Source organism: Drosophila rhopaloa, unplaced genomic scaffold, assembly GCF_018152115.1.
Source record: "Drosophila rhopaloa isolate 14029-0021.01 unplaced genomic scaffold, ASM1815211v1 contig_178, whole genome shotgun sequence".
Taxonomy (NCBI): Eukaryota; Metazoa; Arthropoda; class Insecta; order Diptera; family Drosophilidae; genus Drosophila; species Drosophila rhopaloa.
Genome location: NW_025335059.1, coordinates 3773956 through 3794331, shown reverse-complemented (window position 1 = coordinate 3794331; position 20376 = coordinate 3773956). Strand labels below are relative to the sequence as shown.

At 45.0% G+C, this 20376-nt stretch overlaps 2 protein-coding genes across 13 annotated transcripts in view; one reads left to right on the top strand and one right to left on the bottom strand.

Moving 5' to 3' along the window:
• Positions 1–500: 500 nt before the first annotated feature.
• Positions 501–4178, top strand: LOC108037456 (solute carrier family 23 member 1). The gene is made up of 4 exons (XM_017114025.2): positions 501–632; positions 1638–2257; positions 2568–3084; positions 3144–4178. Exons 1-4 carry the CDS (start codon positions 594–596, stop codon positions 3693–3695), a joined length of 1728 nt encoding a protein of 575 aa, XP_016969514.2. The 5' UTR covers positions 501–593; the 3' UTR covers positions 3696–4178.
• LOC108037455 (serine/threonine-protein kinase par-1) overlaps positions 3766–20376 on the bottom strand; it is a 48123-nt gene continuing 31512 nt past the window's right edge. For 5 of the 12 annotated variants that reach the window (XM_017114013.2, XM_017114014.2, XM_017114011.2 and 2 more), the window contains exons 6-16: positions 18731–19870; positions 16791–17531; positions 15737–16112; positions 15072–15329; positions 14872–15000; positions 14097–14226; positions 13878–14020; positions 13427–13483; positions 12484–12602; positions 4921–8980; positions 3766–4866 (exon numbers count right to left, since the gene is read on the bottom strand). In XM_017114013.2, the coding sequence (XP_016969502.2) occupies positions 4812–4866; positions 4921–8980; positions 12484–12602; positions 13427–13483; positions 13878–14020; positions 14097–14226; positions 14872–15000; positions 15072–15329; positions 15737–16112; positions 16791–17531; positions 18731–19870 (7208 nt within the window). In that variant the 3' untranslated portion in view covers positions 3766–4811. Of the gene's footprint in view, positions 4867–4920; positions 8981–9385; positions 10329–12483; positions 12603–13426; positions 13484–13877; positions 14021–14096; positions 14227–14871; positions 15001–15071; positions 15330–15736; positions 16113–16790; positions 17532–18730; positions 19871–20376 lie in introns of those variants that run through there. The other 7 variants (XM_017114018.2, XM_017114019.2, XM_017114020.2 and 4 more) reach the window with 7 other exon arrangements.

Genomic DNA, 20376 nt, shown 5'->3' with positions numbered 1-20376 from the left:
TGGCCTAACGAAAACGAAAGATAATATAAACTTTTATCACATTTGGTAAGTATGTATATGGAACAATATCTTTATAATGCTTGGCTTGTCACTTTTATAGAGTTCATATAATTTCATAAATTTTAACTTCTTGCTGATGCTTTCGGCTGCCAAAATAAGTTGTTTCTATTTTTTTCTTTAGTATTCAGCTCAACATTGATTAAAAATAAATTTTTTTAGAAATCAAACTAGTTCATATATGCTTACGTTACACATTTAAATATTCAAGAAAAAATATAATTAAACAGATACTGTACCTATGAATATTTCGTTATTTAACTTTTACTATTCCCTTTTTATTTTGAGATCCATACTAGAGAGTGAACAGCAATCAATATTTTCCTCTCAAATGCTCTTGAATTTAAGGCCTTGCTCTCGAAGAGCTCTACGATTAAACTTTTTCCTCGATCGAGCGAATTTCGACAAGTGGCTGACAGATCTTGCTATTGAGTCTCGGGACTTTGTCGCGATCGGACGTTCAGCGGAGTTCTTCGGGAGTGTTGTCCGTGCGTTATGCCCAATTAGTTTATGGCGGATATAAAGTCTGAGCACATATGATCATGGAGCTGAATAATGTCACCGTCGAGGACGGCGTAAGTCTATGCTTAACTGACATAACAATTTCTGGTAAACGCGTGGGTTTATGTAAGAGAAATGCATTGGACGCTGCATAATTGCTACCGATTGATGCTGTTCCTATTTTGATTTTTATCTGCTTTGTTTTGTAAGCATTTCTTCACTCAAGTGCATTTTTCGCTTAATTGCTGCCTATTTGCCACTGACATTGCATGGCGTTTTGAAGGGATAAAACCGGGGAGATAACACCCAGCAATTAACAGTTCATTCATTCACGAATATTTTTTAAACGATTTAGGGGAGTGAGTAAGTATCGGTCTAAAATCATCAAAATGTAATTTGTTATATTTATGCGGCGCAAGCCTTTCAGTCAACAATGTTGAAATCGACAACACACTGATTTATTAACTAGCACCGCTCATCAGATATTAATTTATGGTCTGATTAAAATTACTGATCTAAACAAGCTGAGAGCCGGCGTCGAACGATCGCCGCACTGATAATCACGCTCAATTAATCACGATTGGCGACCAGAGCCGTCACTCAAACTTTGCCTAAGATTAAATTCCTACCGCCATGGGACGCTTTAAGCCATATAGTTATGTAAATAAATTCAAAACTTTAATTGCAATTCTCATAAATAAAACAATGAATTTTCCGCACTCTGCAATTATACAATAAAAAATGGGAATATCTTTATGCCGATACTGAAAACCACTCATTAACATAAACAAATAGGGATTTGCATTAATAAAATATAATTACACTGATCAAAAATATTTATGTTGATTTTTCTCTAAAGTATAGATTTGCCTATTAGATCTTCACAAATCCAAGGATTATTAATGGCTTACAACTAAAATGAAACTATTTTGGAAAGCAGATTCGTTTACAAATTGCGATTTATTTATTTAATAAATCTATTGTAGATAGAAACAAAGAAGCCAAATACAATTTATAAAATTTTTTCGATCAGTGTTTAATAAAAAACATTTTTATTTTGCATTTTTATTATTCACCAGCCTGATGCGTCCAAGTCCCACACTCAAGCCGCAAACACGCCTTCGAATAATGAGAAGCCAAAGCCGCAATTACTTTACGCCATCAACGACAATCCCCCATGGTACCTGAGCATCTTCCTCGCATTCCAGCACTACCTGACCATGATTGGAGCCATCGTTTCCATACCCTTCATCCTGACGCCGGCGCTGTGCATGTCCGATGAGGACGCCAATCGGGGCATCATCATCTCCACCATGATCTTTGTCACGGGCATCGTTACCTACTTCCAGGCGACGTGGGGCGTCCGACTGCCCATTGTCCAGGGTGGAACCATCTCCTTTTTGGTTCCCACCTTAGCCATCTTGGCTCTGCCGCAGTGGAAGTGTCCGGAGCAGGCGGAGATGGATGCCATGAACGAAGCGGATCGGCAGGAACTGTGGCAAGTGCGTATGCGGGAGTTGTCCGGGGCCATTGCCGTGTCCGCCATGGTGCAAGTCGTCCTGGGCTACACAGGTCTGGTGGGAAAGATCCTCAAGTATGTAACACCGTTGACCATTGTGCCCACTGTATCGTTGGTGGGACTTACGCTTTTCGAGCACGCGGCTGATACGGCTTCCAAGCACTGGGGAATTGCCGTGGGGTGAGTATTACTGATCAAATGCAGCTCTAGTCATAGGTCACTAAGTTATTAAATATTATTATTAAGTAGAATTCAAACGTTGTGTTCCCAGTTTATGATTTTATAATTGCCAATGACTAAAGCTTCCGTAACAAAAAACTATAACACTTGAAAAATAATAAATGATTGTAGTTACATTTTTTCTCATTTCACCAATAGTTTGATTTATGGATATGTCTTGAAACATAATTTATACGTTTTAAATTTACCACTATATATGGACCACACTTAATTAAAAATATCTGATTTATTCGTTCAAATCCCAAAACAGAACCACTGGCATGCTTACGCTCTTCTCGCAAATAATGTCGAATGTATCGGTGCCAATTTTGGCCTACCGCAAGGGTCACGGATTGGAGGTGCGCCAGTTCCAGTTGTTCCGGCTCTTTCCCGTCCTGCTGACCATCATGATTATGTGGGGCCTGTGCGGCATTCTGACGGCCACTGATGTCTTTCCTCCGTCACATCCTTCGCGCACGGATGTGCGTCTGAATGTGCTGACCAGTGCGAAGTGGTTCTATGTGCCGTACCCGGGACAATTTGGATGGCCCTCGGTGACGCTGTCCGGCGTTTTGGGCATGCTGGCCGGCGTACTAGCCTGCACGGTGGAGTCACTGAGTTATTATCCCACGGTGTCGCAGATGTCCGGCGCTCACTCGCCGCCGCTCCATGCTATCAATCGTGGTATCGGCACCGAGGGATTGGGCACTGTACTCGCCGGACTCTGGGGAGCTGGCAACGGAACCAATACTTTCGGGGAGAACGTTGGCGCCATCGGGGTGACCAAGGTGAGATAACGGAAGGGAAAACTTATAAGTCAGCTGACAGCACTATTTATCTATTCCAGATTGGATCGCGTCGGGTTATCCAGTGGGCCGCATTAATCATGGTCCTCCAGGGCGTGATTGGTAAGTTTGGAGCCATCTTCATCCTTATTCCCGACTCGGTGGTGGGCGGGATCTTCTGCGTGATGTTCGGCATGATTATAGCCTTTGGCCTATCCACGCTGCAGTACGTGGACCTGCGATCCGCGAGAAATCTTTATATCCTGGGACTATCAATATTTTTCCCGATGGTGCTGTGTCGCTGGATGCAAAAGAATCCTGGAGCGATTGACACTGGAAACACGACCGTGGACTCCACATTATCGGTGCTTTTGGGCACAACAATTCTGGTTGGAGGATTTCTGGGATGCCTGCTGGACAATGTGATACCAGGAACTCCGGCGGAGCGAGGCCTGATCGATTGGGCAAATGAGATGCCCCTGGGCGATGATAATATCAACGATGGCACCGCCACCGACTATGATTTTCCATTTGGCATGGATGCCATTCGGCGCTGGAAGTGGACGTACTACATTCCCTTCATGCCCACCTACAAGCTCAAGAAGCAGAGTTGATCGCGGGGGGTCATTAATCGGATTACTAAAATTACAGCCGTGGGATCACATGCAAATAAGAACAATTCAATTGGTGATTCGGATTTTGTTTATTAATAGAAATCGCTTTTCGTGCTCACGCTCCAATTATAATTTGAACATCGAATTCGGATTCTACCCAAAACTCTAGATCTATTTTTTTTTGTTCCGTGTTTTGTTAATTTTCTTTTTAAATTCGCTTATTGTTTGTTGCTACGTTTACCTAACACTTTCCCGTTTCGCTCACAATTTGCATATTTTCTATTATTTTGCAATAACATCAATAGTCCTAGCAAACGAAAGTTGTCCCTATTAAATTCTACTCAAATCTCGAAAACAATCCATCAGTTCTGTATAATGCAAAAAATTGTTGTTAAAATTATTTCGTAGAAATTTTAACGCATTTTCGGTGCGAGGTATCCCCACAAAAATAGCATAGAAAATACATATACATATATTGTGAAACACGTCTCTCCTTTACTTCCGTTCCGCCTGTCTCCCTTTCTTCCTGTTTCCGTTTCCGCTTACACACTTACAGTTTAAAAACAACGTTTTATGTCTATTGGCTAAATCTAAAATCGCCGAAGGAACCAAGGCACAATCATTTGAAAATCGTATATGCATATGTGCATTATTGAGTCACGATCTATGGCTGAAACTCCGCTATATCCGAACTACAACAAACCTACGACTATGGGCAGCGTCCAAAAGTCTGCACTAGAGTATAACTTTGGCTAAGTTCCATAAAAAAATTATCAAAAATGTCTAAGCCTAAGTGGGATTAGGTATTGGGTATTGGGTATTGGATATTGGGGATCTGGGATCTGTGATCGGATCGAATGTAGCCACGGGGCCAGTCTAGAACTTGTGCTGCTCGTTTTGATGGTGGCCAGACTGCTGGTTTGGGATGGGGGCAGGCTGTAGCTTCTTGGCGCCGCCACTGCTGGCACGCGAGGATGACGAGGAGGCGGTGGTGTTGGGCGGCGTGCCCATGGCCTGGCCATGTCCGTGCCCTACGCCGTGTCCGTTTCCGGAACTCGCCTTCTTCCGTTTGGAGTAGTAGCAGAAGATGCAGAAGCCATTCTGCGGTGTGGTACATCAAATGTTTGTCGGACTGCGCGTGGCCGATGAAGTGCGATAACGCGATCCGGATCTGTAAAGTATAAGCCAATTAATTTTATTCCTGTCGCGAGGCATCCACACTCACCGAGATATGCTGGAGGTGTAATCTCTGACAGGGGTCCTGGTCTCCCTCCTCTGATAGGAAGAACCCTCACCGATCCGGCTACTGCTCGAGGTGGGTGGCTCAAGCAGTGACATCGTTCGATGGTCATAGGGCCGAATAGATCTCCTACCAAGGGTGGCATAGCCATCCAGGTGGCTGCTCCCCGCTGCACTGCTCCCGCTGGTCGCTGTGGGCAGACTACCATTAAGCGTATACGATGACCGGCGCTTCGGATTGTACGTGTTGTAGTAACCACTGGCAATGGCACCATTACTCGGACTCGAGCTGGAGGAGCTCTTGTACCGCATGGGCACCGAACTGTAATCGGAGGTCTCGTATCGTTTGCTGAGGAACGAGGGCGAGGTATTCCTTATATCATTCAAGCTCTTTCTCGGCTTGCTGGTGGCTCCCGCCGAAGATGCGGAGTAATCCAGGGGAGAGCGGTAGACCGGAGGCTTGAGTTCCGTTCCCACGGGACTCAGTTTCAGGGGCCTGAAGAACTGCTGGGCTATGTCCGGCGAATGAGCTCTTGGCGGTGGGTCCAAGTCCGGCGCATGCAGCTTGTGACTGGAGCGCGCCTTAACCGCCGCCTGCTGCTCCCGATAGTAATCCCTGACCGCCGAAGGACCCACTATGCTGCTGGTGCGTCGTGGCTTCTTTTGCTCATTGAAGCGGCTGTAGAAGCTGCGTCGCTTGATCCTGTCGATCACGCTCTCGTTGGGATCAGAGCTCTCGGAGCAGCGGGTGGGCGAAGACAACGAAGCTCTGGACAAACGGGACACCGTGGGCGAGGGCGTAGCATGCAGCATGTAGTTGTCCTCGGAGCAGATGGACCAATTGTCAAAGTACAGCTCCGGCTCTTCGGTGGGCGAGAGGAACGTCGATGTGGAGGCGCAGTCATCCTGGTAGCTGCGCGAATCCGAGGAGTAGTTGGCAATGTTCTCGAAGGAGGGTGTCAGTAGCGGATTATTCCGGTTGATCTCGTGAGCCGATGAGGTTCTGTAGCCAGAGGTTTGCGAGCTGCAATTGTTATTCGTGATGGTCGAGTTATTGTTGGTGGCATTCTCCATGGACTGCTGGCTGGAGCTGTTGTTGGAGCTGGCACTCTTTATGGCTCCGGGATAGGGAGGCAGATTCGAGTAGAGACCCATTCCATTTCCATTTATCAAGGCCGGATTGGTTTTGGATCCCCGATATCTGCTCCCACTGGAAGTGGTTGTGGTGGCGGTGGTCACCGAGCTGGGTGCTCCTCTGCTAGAACCATTGGCGCTGGCCAGATCCAGCATGAGACCCTTCCGTTTCTCCTTGCTGCTTGCTGAGGATGTACTTGCTGGGGTATTGGTGGTGGTGGCCAGGTCCTGTCCTTTGTTTTGCCGGCAATCTGGACAGGCTGTTTCGCAGTTGCAGTTCTCTTCGGTGGCTGGCGTTGGAGCAGCCTGCTGTTTCGTGGCCTTCACCACATTCTGGTAGATAGGTGATGTTGGCAGAGAGGCATCCAGTTGGCGATCCTTCTCCTCACGCACCTGTCTCTCAATGTTGCTGGTGGATCGGGTGCTCCTCACCCGCCGTTGCTCACTGCTTTCCCTGTCAAAGCGACGCAAAAAACCGCCGAACATTTTGTTCACTGCTCCACCTGATTTTCCCTGGCCTTCTTGGGATCCTGCATGCAGTTCCTCCACACTGGCCGCTCGCTTTGGACTAACACGCCCATTGGGTTGTGACCTGGGTACGGATCTCTCCCTCAAGGAGCGCAGCATGGTGTCAAAGCGGGATCGCTTGTCCACCCGTTTGTCCTCTGTGGCTCCAACTTCCAGAGATTTCTCTATTTCCAGTACCTTCTTCTTGTATTTCTCTGGAGAGCTGCGTTCTTCGGGCGATCCCTGTTTTTGGGTGCAGGCCAGAGAAGCGGCTGCTCCAGTTGAGCCAGTTTTCTTCTCCTTGCTCATGGCTGAATCCCTCAGTTTCTCAAACTTCTGCCCCAAAGCGTAAAGCAAGCCCTTGCTGGGTTTCTTCTCCGGTGACTTCTCCTTGGCCTTGATCACCGGACTGGACTCTTTGGAGCTATCTACGGGTGTGGTGTTTGCCGTGTTGGTTGCAGTTGTGGTTGGAGTGGTGGGCGTCACTGGTGTGGGTGGCATTAGCTTGGATTTCTTCGTCACCTTGATGATCTTCTTGATGGTCGTGGGTCGCGAATCGCTGGAGGAGGAGCCGGTATCTTTGGCATCCGTCACAGCGGACATAGTTCCTGTTGGCGTGGCCGAAAGAGATTTCTCCTCCGAAGTGGATTTGGAACTGGTGGGTGTAGCTATTGCCGAAGGTGCCGGAATAGCTTCTGTTATTGTGGGTATGGCCACTCCACTACGCGTAACTTTGCGAAGCTCTTTGGGTGTGGCCAACTTGGTGGCCGGATAGCTTTTGGGTCTCATCAGGCGACTCTCTCGAGGAGCTGCTTCTCCTGAGGATTCATTTGCTAGTCCTGAGGGCAGCTTACTGGGTAGTTTGCTGGGCAGGAGTGATGCAGTCGGTTCTGGGAGATCTGTTGAGGATTTCAGACTCAACCCGACATCTTTCATTGGGTAGGATTTGGGTCTCTTTAATTTGGTTTCCTTTGGAGCAGAGCTAGCCAGGTCAGCATTTTCTGAAGCAGTTGTCTTGGGGGCTTCATCCGTTTTCTTGGTCACCTTCTTGACTTTTCTCACCAAAGTGGTTGTAGTTGCGGTAGTCGTAGCAGAAATTTTCGTTGTCTCTGGCTCATTTGCTGAGCTGTCCTTAGGTTTCAATTTTTTCACCTTTTTAATGGTGGAGGTCTCTTCTATTTTCTCAGATTGCTGGTCCTGTTCGTGCTGGGTTCTTACAGCAGACAGGAGCTGCAGTTCCTGGAGTATCTTGTCCGCCAGTTCATGTTTGTCTAGTTCTGCTTCCAATTCCCGAGCTCTGGAAACACTTCTTTGTCTGGCTGATGTCTTGATGGGCTCCTGAACTTGTCCATTCGATTCGGCATCCGTAAACAACTCCATGCTCTTCTTGCGTGAATGCCGCATAGAGGATCTGATAGGTGCTGCATCTTGAGGTGGCTCCGCTTGCTCCACATTGGGTAAACTGTGCTTGCGACGTCTCAAGTCCTGCGTCAGCTCCTGATCCTGATCCTGCCGATCGATGGATTTCTCACGTATTTCCCTCAGCATGCTTTGGGTCTCACGATCTCTGGGATCATCGAAAAAGTCGGGGCGCAGAAACCGTGAGATTCGGCGCTGCGACGAGCGTCCAATCCGCAGGGAGCTGGTGCCTTCTGTGGCGGCAACTTGTGGCAATTGCGGTGGAGGCGAAAGACAACCACTCGGTGGACGGCCCAGGCCACCACTGTAACGCTTCTCCGCCGCCTCCTTCGAGGCTATCGATGGACTCACATTGCTGGACTTGCTCAGATAGGGGGAGTAGTACTTGTACTTCTCGCTGATGTCGCTGGTATACGTGCTGCTGCAGAGGGAGGATTTGCCATAGTCATCTCGGCAGACACTACTGCTGCGACTCTTGCTTGTCTGGGCTGTCCGGCTCTCAGCATCCGGACCAGAAGTTTGAGTCGGCGCCTGACTCCGGCTTAGACTTCGCCGGTAAATGGCTGTGCTTGCCGATGTCGTCTTGGGGGCATCTGTCATTGGCTTGGGCTTGAACTCCAGCAACTCCTCCTGGGGCTGTTGCTCCGGCTGGTAGCCCCTGCCGCCGCTCTGGCTGCGTTTGTAAACCTTGGGAGTGGAGGAGCTACTGGGTGCACTGGTCTGAACGCTCAGCGTGCGGGATAACTTGCGCGCCTGAGTGGGAGGCAACTTGGCCAGCAGCTGCTCCTGGAAACACTTGGGTAATCCAGGCGTTATGCTCGACAAGGTCTCCAAATCCTTCTTGCTGAGTCGCAGCCTCGAAAGATCCAGATCGGCCAGGTCCAAGGGCTCCTCTCTGTTTACATCAGTCGTTGCAGATCCCGTTGTGGAACCCTTTTCCGCATTCGCAGGAGCTGAATTGGGCTTATTTTTGCCTTGATGATGACCTGGGAATAGTTTGAAATGCCAAAGATTCTATAAATATATGACCGCATCTTGAAGATGGCAAACAAATGTCTAGATGATTGAAAAAGTATTCCACTTACTTGCCAAATGAACTGGTATATTTCAAATATTCAAGGTTACTTACATGGCAATTACAATGATTGATTGATTGACTGCCCCACTTCTTCAGCCCCAGAGATCTGAAAACTTTTCTCGTTTTCGTTTTGGCAACCAAAAGAATTACTTTCCAGAGACGCAATCAAAGCGGGGAAGCTTCAACTCGAACACTTAACAAACTTGCAGGATGGAGGATTACGAGTATCCAACAAAGGTTAACAAAATCAAAAAACAACTGGGATTAGCTGACGTGCAGAAAACGAATACGGGCAGTAACAAATGCTGAACAATTTGGATTTCATGGTTTATTTCACTTTGTGTGCACGTATAAAAATAGTTTCATATTTAATGGTTTCTCAGATTAAATGTTTAGTTCTCGGTTATCAGTTTTGGGTATTCAGTTTTTTCGTTTTTAGTATTAGGTATTAAGTAAAAGTATCGCTTAGATGGTATGCTTGAAGCTTTTGCGCTCGAGGAATAATCGCTTGATTGAGGCGAATGGATTTGAGTTAAAATGACTTGAGTGTGAGTAACACGCTGACGTTTAAAATTAATTTTAAAATCAAAATCACAATAATACAATATTTATTGTACTGGGGAATGTGTTGCTGTTGCCTCAAATTAAAATTAAATGGTCTTCGATTCAATTTAAAAATATATAATTATAAATATAAAAAGTGAATTCCAGCTGCTGGGCTGGGATGTAATTAAAAAGTTTTTCAATTAATTTGCACTAAACGAATTGCTTCGTTGGAAATGTCGAAAACAAAAATTTAAACGATTCAGTTAAACAATAAACAAATATGCAAATCGAATTTTGGCAACATAAAAAATGGAACTTGTTTCTGGGCAGTCTAAAAGCAGCACCGCACCACCCACACAACCACCCACTGTCGCTTTATGGCTTCCTTGGGCTGCTGGTTGCGGTGGTGGTGGTGGTGGTGCTGCTGCTGGTGGTTTTGGCCAGCTGGGGTGCGGTTATTATGGCCGGGATGACTGGTGGTCGGCTCCTGCCGTTGGCGTTGTTACTGCTGCTACTGTTGGTGGTGGTCGTGGTGGTTATTGTTAGCTGCTTCGGAACGCCGGCTACGGCTACGGCCACCGTTTTGGCCGTGGTCGTGGCCGTGGCAAAATGGCCCGGATGCGGTTGTTTGGTGGCGGTATTGAACGGACTCTGGTTAATGGTTATAACATGCTTTGTGGGCGTGGTAGTAGTTAAAGTAGTTAAACCAACTGTAAACGAAAGTAAGTACGAAACGTGTGTAAACGGCCAATAATAAAATAATTATTCGTAAATACATCAAATCGGTTGGTGAATTGCATATCACTCGATAAACGCTCTACGCTCTACGACTACGGTTTTGAGATATGGTTTTTGATCATGATTTTCGTGGTTAGGGTTCTACGGTATGGAATGATGATGAACGTAAACAAGATCGATTAGTAGCTGAGAGAGTTTCAGTTCTGTACATTATCGTATTCAAAGTTTTGGACATTTTTTTCTTCAACTTTTTCTTGGTGGTCGTGCTCCATTAACTCTGTTTCACATCAAAAAGAGATTGCCGTTGGGTTTAATATTATAATTGACTCCGTTAAAGATTTATCCAAAAAAAGCCCAGAACTCAGAAATTTGTTTTTGGTTTTATAAATATTATTGTAAGTTTTTTTTTTAATTGTTTTGGAAACACACATTTTTTTAGTGCCAAGTTAGTTGTTGGTTGTTTGGTTTTTAGCTGGTTTGTTGGCGGTTTTTAACAGCGTGGACAGAGTAAACTACATTGAGAAGCTTTGGGTGTGTTGGTTGGTTGGTGCGCATGTAATTGTATTTGCATGTGTGGGTGTGCGTGTGAGCTTAGTGGTGTTAAACAAATAAATTTTCTTGTACAACACAAATTTTGGTTTAATTTCGTTTACTTATTATTCGCTTTTTTGCATTTTCAGGGTTTAATTTTGTTCGTAACTAATAAAAAACATCAAAAAAGAAGAACTGGGAAACTCAACTTGAAACTTTGTCTTTGGTTTTTGGGTTAGCGCATTAGAAAACTTGTAGTTTGTTTGTTTGTTGCTGGTGAGGGATATATACTTTAATATATATATGTATTCAAACGAGTTGGTAAAACTAAAACAAATTTAAGGTAGCGGGGCCATTTGCATAAAAACTGTACAACAATTAATTTACCAAAGAAAATGTATATATCGAAATATTCTTTTGGTTGCGAAAACAAAATCTCAGTGGTCACCATAAATAAAATAACAAAAGGTTTTGTCTTCTTTCGTTTAGATTGTTTTTTTTTATTGTCATCTATGTTGTTGCTCTCACTGCAAAATGTAGTAAATTGATTAGGTGTTGGTTTCATTCGCTTTAGTTTATTTCACTGTTAACATTAAGTACAATCTCCTCGGGTCGCCATCAACATTTTCATCATCTCATTTCGAATAACATTTAGGTCAAGGGTTAAGCCTGATTCGGGTTTGCCATACATGAATATTATATTCTTTGAGCGTGTCTATATAACTGCGCTGGTATACAGAACTTTGAATACGATTTGATTACACTTTTATTGACTTAACAAATTCTTGGCTTTTTCTTCATTGCTTTGCTTAGCTTAGTAACTTTATTTTCATCATCATTGCATGAGTGCAGAACAAAAATTTGAAAGGCAAATCATATGGGGTAAATAATAAATTAATAGTGCATAAATTAAAGTAGGAAGTGGGGTAGTTTTTTTTTATTCTGTTGAGCAATAAATAAATAGATTCTGGTTTGTAAGCGTCAGCGGCATTTTGGGTTAATAACAAAAGAGTGGTGCTCTAGGACAGACAGCATTTAGATATAGATAGTTACAGATAGTTCATTGGATAGAGATAGATAGATATAGAGTGAATATTGATAGAGATTGAATTATGCTATTAAGAACTGTGCGCGTACACAAAACAGGAAATCAAATAAATATAGTCTTCAACGGAAATAATGGTTTGTCATTGTTTAAGTATTAATTGGTATTTTCACTTGATAATTACAGTAGACACTTATGATTAATTGTTGTGTTTGTTTGGCTATTGTTTTATCTGGTTTTGTGGGACAATATAAGGTTTAGACTAAGTAGACAAGGTAGTTCACTTGATCGGTGTTTTTTTTTTTTTTAGCAGACATCAAAAACTACTTGAAATAAAACAGGTTTAAGTATACGATATAGGCATATTGAAATTGAAATTATTCTTATTTACGTAGCATACGTTGCAGCGCTTTTCTTTAGTTCTACATTTGTTTTGTCTGTGTGGCTTCATCATCATCAGCGCGGCATCAGAATCAGATGCACATTTCCGGCTCTGATGGGCGTGTCTCACTACTGATCTAGGTATTTACTCTTTATTCTGTGATATTCACCTCTTGGCAGCGTGGCCCCCGTGCGCGAGAACATCGATTCCATGTCGTTGCCCAATTCCCGGGACATGCTGTGCCGCCAAGGAGCTCCCAGTCCGCTGCTATTGCTGCTGTTCAGGTGGCTGTGAAGGATATTAGACAGATAAACGGGTGGACTCTGGTGAGAACGGTGCATTGGCGATTTCCTTGCGAATCGAACGTTCAGCCGAGGGACTTGGACTTTGGACTTTGCACATTACACATGCTACACGTTGCCAACTTACAGGCAGCAGTTGGTGGGCGGCCAGGGGGCGTGGCCCAACCACCGGCGTAGCCGCTCCATAATGTCCAAGGCCCTCAGCCAGCGCTCCCCGCACCTGGAAGCAGGAGCAGGTGAGAGACAGCCAGGTATTAGGCGGGATAAACGGATAAATGGATGGATGGATGGATGGCGATTTAATTGTGCAAGCCGGAAGTTCGGTTTGGTTGGCTTGAAAGCGGCGTACAGTGCGGTTTAAGCCAAATTTAATATGGGAATGTACTGTTTACTTTCCAAATTCATCATTACAAATTTAATTTAACGTACCCTGTAAAAGTCGTTACCAAAATTACCAAATCATTTTGGTTATAAGTCCTTTACCGCGATTAAAAAATAAAGTACTTCCTTAAATTTTTGACTTATATCCAAAAAAAAGGTTTATTTTATTTATAATGATTTTAAGTTCCTATAAGAGCAACTCATTACTACATTAAAAAACTCCAGAAGTACTTTGAAGGCAAAAAACAAATATATCTTAATTTTGTTCTAAAAAACTGATAATGAACCTTAATGTGAGTTATAAAATTAAACAAAATCGATTTCTAGTGTTCATTTTTTTTTAAATTTGGCTGTAAAATACATTGTAACTTCAACGGGGGGTGGAAAGGTCTTAACGGTTGAAAAGTTGTTTTGAGCCTTGGTACTTACACTTTCTTCTTCTCGACCGTTTCGCTATAAGTATAACTAACTTGAGATCTAAGCACACTTTGCGAATGATTAGTTTAAGCATGGTTGGTGTATTTTTATTTTGATTTGTTAGATGGAAGGCATGTGGAGGGCAGCATGTAAGAAATGGACAACAAATTTGCAGTTAATGTTGGTGGGTGGTTAAAGCAGTCATCCAATGTTAAGGCTAGGAGTTAAAGCTGAGAGCTGCTTCAGCCTCACAGAAGCTGGCTCGTAATCAAATCACTTTCCAGGGAGACAACTCCAAGGGAATTTAATGAAATTATTAACTAGAGCCAGTGCCGCGACACGTTTGCATAAGCTGACTAACTGACTGGCAGCCGGCTGGATGGCAATCAACATTAGTTGCCACTCCAACGTCGACTCCGATCCACTCCAACTTCATTCCCCCCGCTTTCGAGGGTACACTCACCTGGCAAAGGGACTACCCTGGCTCCAGAATGGACTCTGACTTTGGGCCTGCCGCGAAATGTCCGTGAGCAGGCGACTAGAATGGCTGGGGAATCCGACCGACAGGTCACTGTTGACGTTCAGGCGATTCGTTAGTTTCCGCACCTGAAAATCAGCAAAGGAGCACGGTTGGCTGCCGGTGAGAGATGGACCACATTGAGTCCCACGGATGACGTCTTACCCGCTGCAGCAGTGTCGAGAACAGACTCTCCGCCGTGAGTATCTCAAAGCCATCATCATCGTCATCGTCCTCCTCGTTGGAGCTTTGTGAATCGTTCTCTTGACTAATTTTCTTGACAGGTCTTGAGCTCCTGCGGGTGTGTTGAATAAAAAAGAAGAAGGGATTTGCATGATGATGAAAATAACCGAATCAAACGGCATTTAAGGAGGCTGGGTGGAGGAAACTGTGCGAACCAGATTCAATTTAGCAATCTAGTTACGTATTCATGTCGAGCACTCAAAGAAAAGTGGGATTCATTAAAAATATGTTTCATTTTACTGCTGTAGATACGTATTCAGTCTCTTACTTAAGTTTCTGTTCTTAATTTTCATAAAGTTTTGTTTCGTTTTTAAAATAAATTAAATTTGATTGTCTATGCTTACTCAATGCACTCAAAGAAAAGTGGGATTCATTAAAAATATGTTTCATTTTACTGCGGTAGATTATGTCTCTTACTTAACTTTCTGTTCTTAATTTAAATAAAGTTTTGCTTCATTTTTAAAATAAATTAAATTTGATTGTCTATGCTTACTAAATATTAATTGGCAAAGTAGAATGTTAACAAAAACTACAAACTCAGTTTTCGTTTAGCTTTCTACTTTTATTAGCTTGCTAAACTCGAGGTCTTCATTCAAGATGTGATCTTTAAAATGTTATGACATTTCTCTGGGTGCAGGAAAGAGCCAAGGGTCTTGGCCAAGGATAGGGATAAGCGGAAGCACGGATGTGGGCAAACCTGAGTCGGTGTGGGGTGAAGCGGGCCTCGTCCTCGGCGCCTCCGCTGACGCCATCCCGGTTTATTGATGTGGTGCGCATCTTCTGGAATGGCGAGCCCTCATCGAAGCCTGCCTCGCTTAACAGTGAGCTGCATACGAAATCGAATTCAGTTCAGAAAACTGCACTGGCAGGATGTAAAACATCAACTTTAAACTTTACCCAATGCGACGCGATGGACGCAGGCGGGTGAACGTGGACCGACTGCTGGTGGTGTGGCTCGACTCCGATGGCTCCACGCTGCGTTCCCTGGGTGTGATGAAGCCTCCTCCCTCGACGGCAATCGGGATGATAAACTCCCGCGGACTCTTCTTGATGGGCTGCGAGGTGCTCGTGATGGTGGCCTGTGACATGTTCGTGGCCGTGGTGGTGGCATCCGACTCGGATTCCACTGTCGATTGCCGGGACAGCGAGCCGGAACTGCAAGAGGTCATGAAACATGCAGAGTCAATCATGGGCTTATACAGGAAATCAAAACTTTATGGAATTTAATTAACTTTTTACAATATTGATAACTAACATGTTGACTTCACTTCTATAGGCAAACTGCATATCCAATTAATTCAATCTCTAATTGTGTTGTTTAGAGTTTAAAATTAAAAGTTTGTAAAACAAAGGTCATGAATAATGCAAAATATCTCATTTAATATGGTTTTAATTTAAAACAGCCTCAAATTGAAAGTGCAGTCACACGGGTCTTGTGAACCCGAACCGGCCAATTTGAGTTACATTCAACCAATTACATCGAATTTTCTTTCCGGGCACAGAGGAAAATCGAGTCAATAAAATTCGAATTAAAAGCCCTTTGGTTCCTATCCGGTACTCACCGCGTGGTTGTGTTGGAGCTGGTGCGTCCGTAGGCGTGCTGCGTGGGCGGACGCTGGATGGTGATGACGTGCTCCTTGGGCTCCAGACTGGTGGCCCTCGCCTGCAGCGTCGTCTTGATGGGACTGTAGGGGATGGGGCCCTCGCGGGGCGGGGCACTGCGCAGATCGGCCACCGGATGCTGCATCTCCGTGCTGAAGCGCATAGCCGGCTGGGGTGGTGCTCCTTGTTCCGGGATTCGCGGCTTGATGTCCAGCTGAACCTCCGCCTTGGCGTTAATCTTGCGACGCGGCAGGGTCGCCGATTTCAGGGTAATCGATGCCGTCGATGTCTTGACCGCTCCTGGGGGAGTTGGAGGTCCTTCGACACCCGGCGAGGCTGTAGATTAAAGAGTACAATAATTACTTGAAGTTAATCCCATTAAATATACAAAGTACATGGTGCAAGAGGAACAAGTAAGCAATTAAAGCATCAGTAACAGTAAGAGAACACAAATATTAACTTTTCATTGAGGCCGAAAGGAGTGCAGATTGTGGGTTAAGGCGCGCCTAAGTGTTTTTTAGGGGGTTAAGCCGAGTCTACTACTTGAATGTCAGAACAACAACGAGCACGAACAACAACAACAACTGCAACAGCAGCAGCAGCAACAAGAACAACAACAACGAGAACGAGAACAACAACCACACATCGAGAGCAACAAACAACGTCCAAAGAAAGAAGGATGAAGGCCAAAGATTTTGGTTTATTTGGGGTGTGATATGGGTAGAGGTAAGCCAGGACTACCAAGCCAGGATATTATGACACTGATTAACCTTGGAATTTCCCAGAAGCCAGCCAGTGTCCATGTAGCAAAGGGAGCGGAAAAAAAAAAATAATCGAGGAACGCAACAGGAAACGGAAACGGATTGAGTGGATTGCATTGGTACTTTTTTTCTCGTTTTTTGCAGGCACACATAGCACAAAGCACATTTGTTTTTTTGTTTTTGGTTTCGGATACGGATATGGATACGGATTCGGTTGGGTTTTGTTTTTTTCGGAGCCGCTGCCAAGACTTACATTTCAGCCACATAGCCGCAGGCAAGGCACATGTGGCACTGGCACTGGCATTGGTATTGAGTGTGTCTTGAGCTTGAGTATGATTGAATGGTCTCGTGCGCGAATTGACATTGTATTTGACATTAGGCATCGTGTTGCAGTTGCCTATGTTGCTGCTGTTGTATCTGTTGTTGCTGCTGCTACTGCCGCTGTTGCTGCTGTTCCCGGAGTGGTTGCTGCTGTTGTTGGCTTGGGCGGCGGGGGCGTGGCTGGCGGCATATTGCGGCGATGGGGGCGGCGTGAACAGGGCACTCGGCTTCTGATCCTCCTGACAACGCTGCTGATATTGCTGCTGCAGCATCTTGAAGGGACTACTCGCACTCTGAGGCGGCTGGAAAATGCTGGCCGTGCTGTAGGAAGCCTGCGGCTGCCAGGTGGCTGGTCTTCGATTTATAGCCTGGTTATTTTGACTGGCCAATCCCCCTCCGAAAATCCTCTGCTGTATCGTTTGCTTGGCCGCAGCCAAGGCATTGGGTGATATTAGCACTGGAGGTGCCGTCTGAGGTCCTGCAATCGGTGGCGATGTTGCCACAGATCCCGGCGACATTGCTCCCGAATAGACCATAAAGTTGCTGCCACTCTGCGCTCGCTTGGGTGCATTGTTAACAGACGCACCACCCATCCCACTAGCACCACCCACCATGCCACTGCCAAAGCCGTTGCCGCTGCCGATGCCATAAAACGGTGTTGGCCTGCGTATCACTAAAATTAAGATGATGAGTCAATGAATATGATGAGCATGTATGGGGGACAGGGTGGGTCATTCGGTTGGATTAAAATCGCAGAATGCTGGCTATGCTATTTATAGAGAATTCTGAACAATAATCCTTTTACATTGTTCTTAAGAATATTCAAATCGAAAATCAATTATATTTACATATGTATATAAAAAAAACTTTTAATTTTTTGAGATTAAATATTTAGAGTTTTAAATCTCGATAAAAGTAAAAATCGATTTCGTAATTGTCATTTACAAGGTCGAAAAAACAATGCATTATTTAAGTTTCTTATACAAGTTGAGATCTTGAATCGTAACTTTAAAGTCTGTAGATTTAAGAATAGTAATACTTAAGTAAAATCTTTATACTACACATTTCCTCTTCGATTTTTATTATTATTTAAATCCATACGAATCGATCCACCGAAATGATGAGGAAGTCAGCACAAGAAAGAGCGAGAGACAAAAGACAGGTGAGTTTGATGATGATGTCGATGATGAGTGTTTTATTTGCTTGAGGAGATCCTTTTCTTATTTGGTTTTTTTTTTTTGTGTTGGCTTTGTGGATTGGCCAAGCGAAATTGCAAATTGGAAAGGAGGATTCGCTACGATTTGTTGGTTTTTCTGATGGAGTTCGGTGAGTGTGAGCAGGAGATTATATTCCAAAAGCCAAATATAATCCATGCAGCACTCGGCTTGCAAAACGTTCACATACACATTGAAAATGGAAAGGATTTAAATATATATGCCAAAGTAAAGATAGAAAACAAGACGATGGCACCCGCTTGGGTCGAGTTCAAGTCAAAAGTTTTTGAGTAAAAAGAGAACTGCAGACCAATCAATAAGTAAGTTTTAAATGGATTTAAGAAATGTTTTTCTAATACGCATTAATGGATTTAATTTCAAGTAAAGTATAATTGGTCAAATTCTATTTTAATAATTTAAACTTGATCTGCATCACATTTCATGAGGATTCTAGTCTTTATTGTATACCAATGTTGTTAATGATAATTACGTACTTGAAAATTGACTTGTACTTGGCCCAAAACCAGATCCCCGATACTAATGCTAATTAATGCTAGTAGTCAACTTGAAAGCGCTGCGTGGTTTAGCTTAACTTAGGTACGGATATTATAATCACTATTGTCGTGGTACTGGGAATTATCATGCTAAGATCACTCACCTGGCTGGATGGCATTTCCGATGATGGCGCGCGCGTTCTTCAACTTACGCTCGCGCTCCTGCAGAGTCGCCGGCTCACTGACTCCGATGGTCTCCGTTTGGGCGCACAACTGGTCCACCTCCTTGCTTGACTCGTTTTGGGCCTGCAGCAGCAAGGCAATGGAGTTCTCCATGGAGCGCCGGGCCTCGTCCAATGAAATGGAGGCCACCGAGTTCTTGGAATCGCTGGCCTCCAGGGATTGGGCCACCACCGGTGACGGAGGTGGTGTGCCCAGGGCTTCGGCTTCCTGGGCGGCAGCCGCTGCTGCTGCCACCTGCTCCTGAGCCCTCAGTTCACCGGGCGTGGGTCCTTCTGCTGCCGGCGGATTGGTGGCCTTCTTTTCGAACTCCTTCTTGAAACTCCCCACACTGACGCCAGGTATGCTAAGCTTCTTGGGTTTTTCCGGAGCTGCCGCAGCCACTTGCGGCGGGGGTTGAAACTTCTCGGCAGTTTCTAGGATGCGCGATTTCCGACGCTCGGCGTTAAACTTATTTAGTGTGGACTCGTCCTGCAGGCTGCACTTGCGAACGAAGGGAGGAGGAACCACTGCGCCCACAGGTGCCGCAGCCTTGGATGCACTTTCATTGATGGCATTCACCAGATCGGCGGTCTTGTGCTTGTTCACAAACTTCTTGATCACCTTGGTGGCATCCTTCTCCTCGGGCGTCTCCACCACAGCGTCCAGTTTGCCCCTGGTGGCCTGGCGAGCAACAGGTGTGGGTGCAGGTGGAGGTGCTACCGCGGTGACAGCTGTACTATTGGATCCATCTCCCATCAGCTGCTCGCAGAGATCACCCACCAATTGCATGTCTTTCTGGGAGTAACTGGGAGCTGGGCCTTCCTCTGGTATATTGGCAATCGTCTCCGCCTCCATGAGCGTGGCTTGGGGTTCGATGATGGTCGGTGGTGTCTCAGTCAGTGGCGCCCCCTCCTTGCTGATCACAAACGAGCTATTGGCCGGCTTCTCCTTCTTTTTGGCCGTGGTCCCGGCTGCATTCTCCGTGGAAACAGTGGGCTGCAGTTTCCTCTTGGTCTGCACCGGACTCTGGGCGGGAGTGATGGTCCTGGTGGGTGAGGGCATCAGGGCTGCTTCTCCTCCAGCTAGAAAATAATCACAAAACAGAAACAGAGAGAGAGAGAGAAAGGGTGGCGTGGTTTAATGAGTTTGGTTAAATGACTTTAGTTTCAAGAGGTTTAGTACATTCGCAAGTGATGGGGCGTGTGGTTATGTGGTTGGGATTCGGTTCCAGGAGAGGGTCAGTTAGTGGGTAGATCGGTGGTCGGTCGGTGTCGGTGTGTGTTGGGAAGCCAGTTAGTCTCCATATATATACACAATAGGGTGGGGCGATTTGCTGGACTATTGTCTGCAGAAGATGGTAATCTATGAATTCAGCTGAGCAATATTAAGCTAGAAAGATAAACCAATGTCTAAGATAATGTAAGCCCTTATTTAAATTCAAATTTTACAATTTTCATAAATAAAGTGTTCCTTTAAGGCAAGGAACAATCTGTTGGTTTAGGGCGTAGATCAAACAAGGATTATTAAATTCTCTAATTAAAATTGAGGTTTTTATCAGCAATTCCTTCTATAATATAATTGCTTAGAC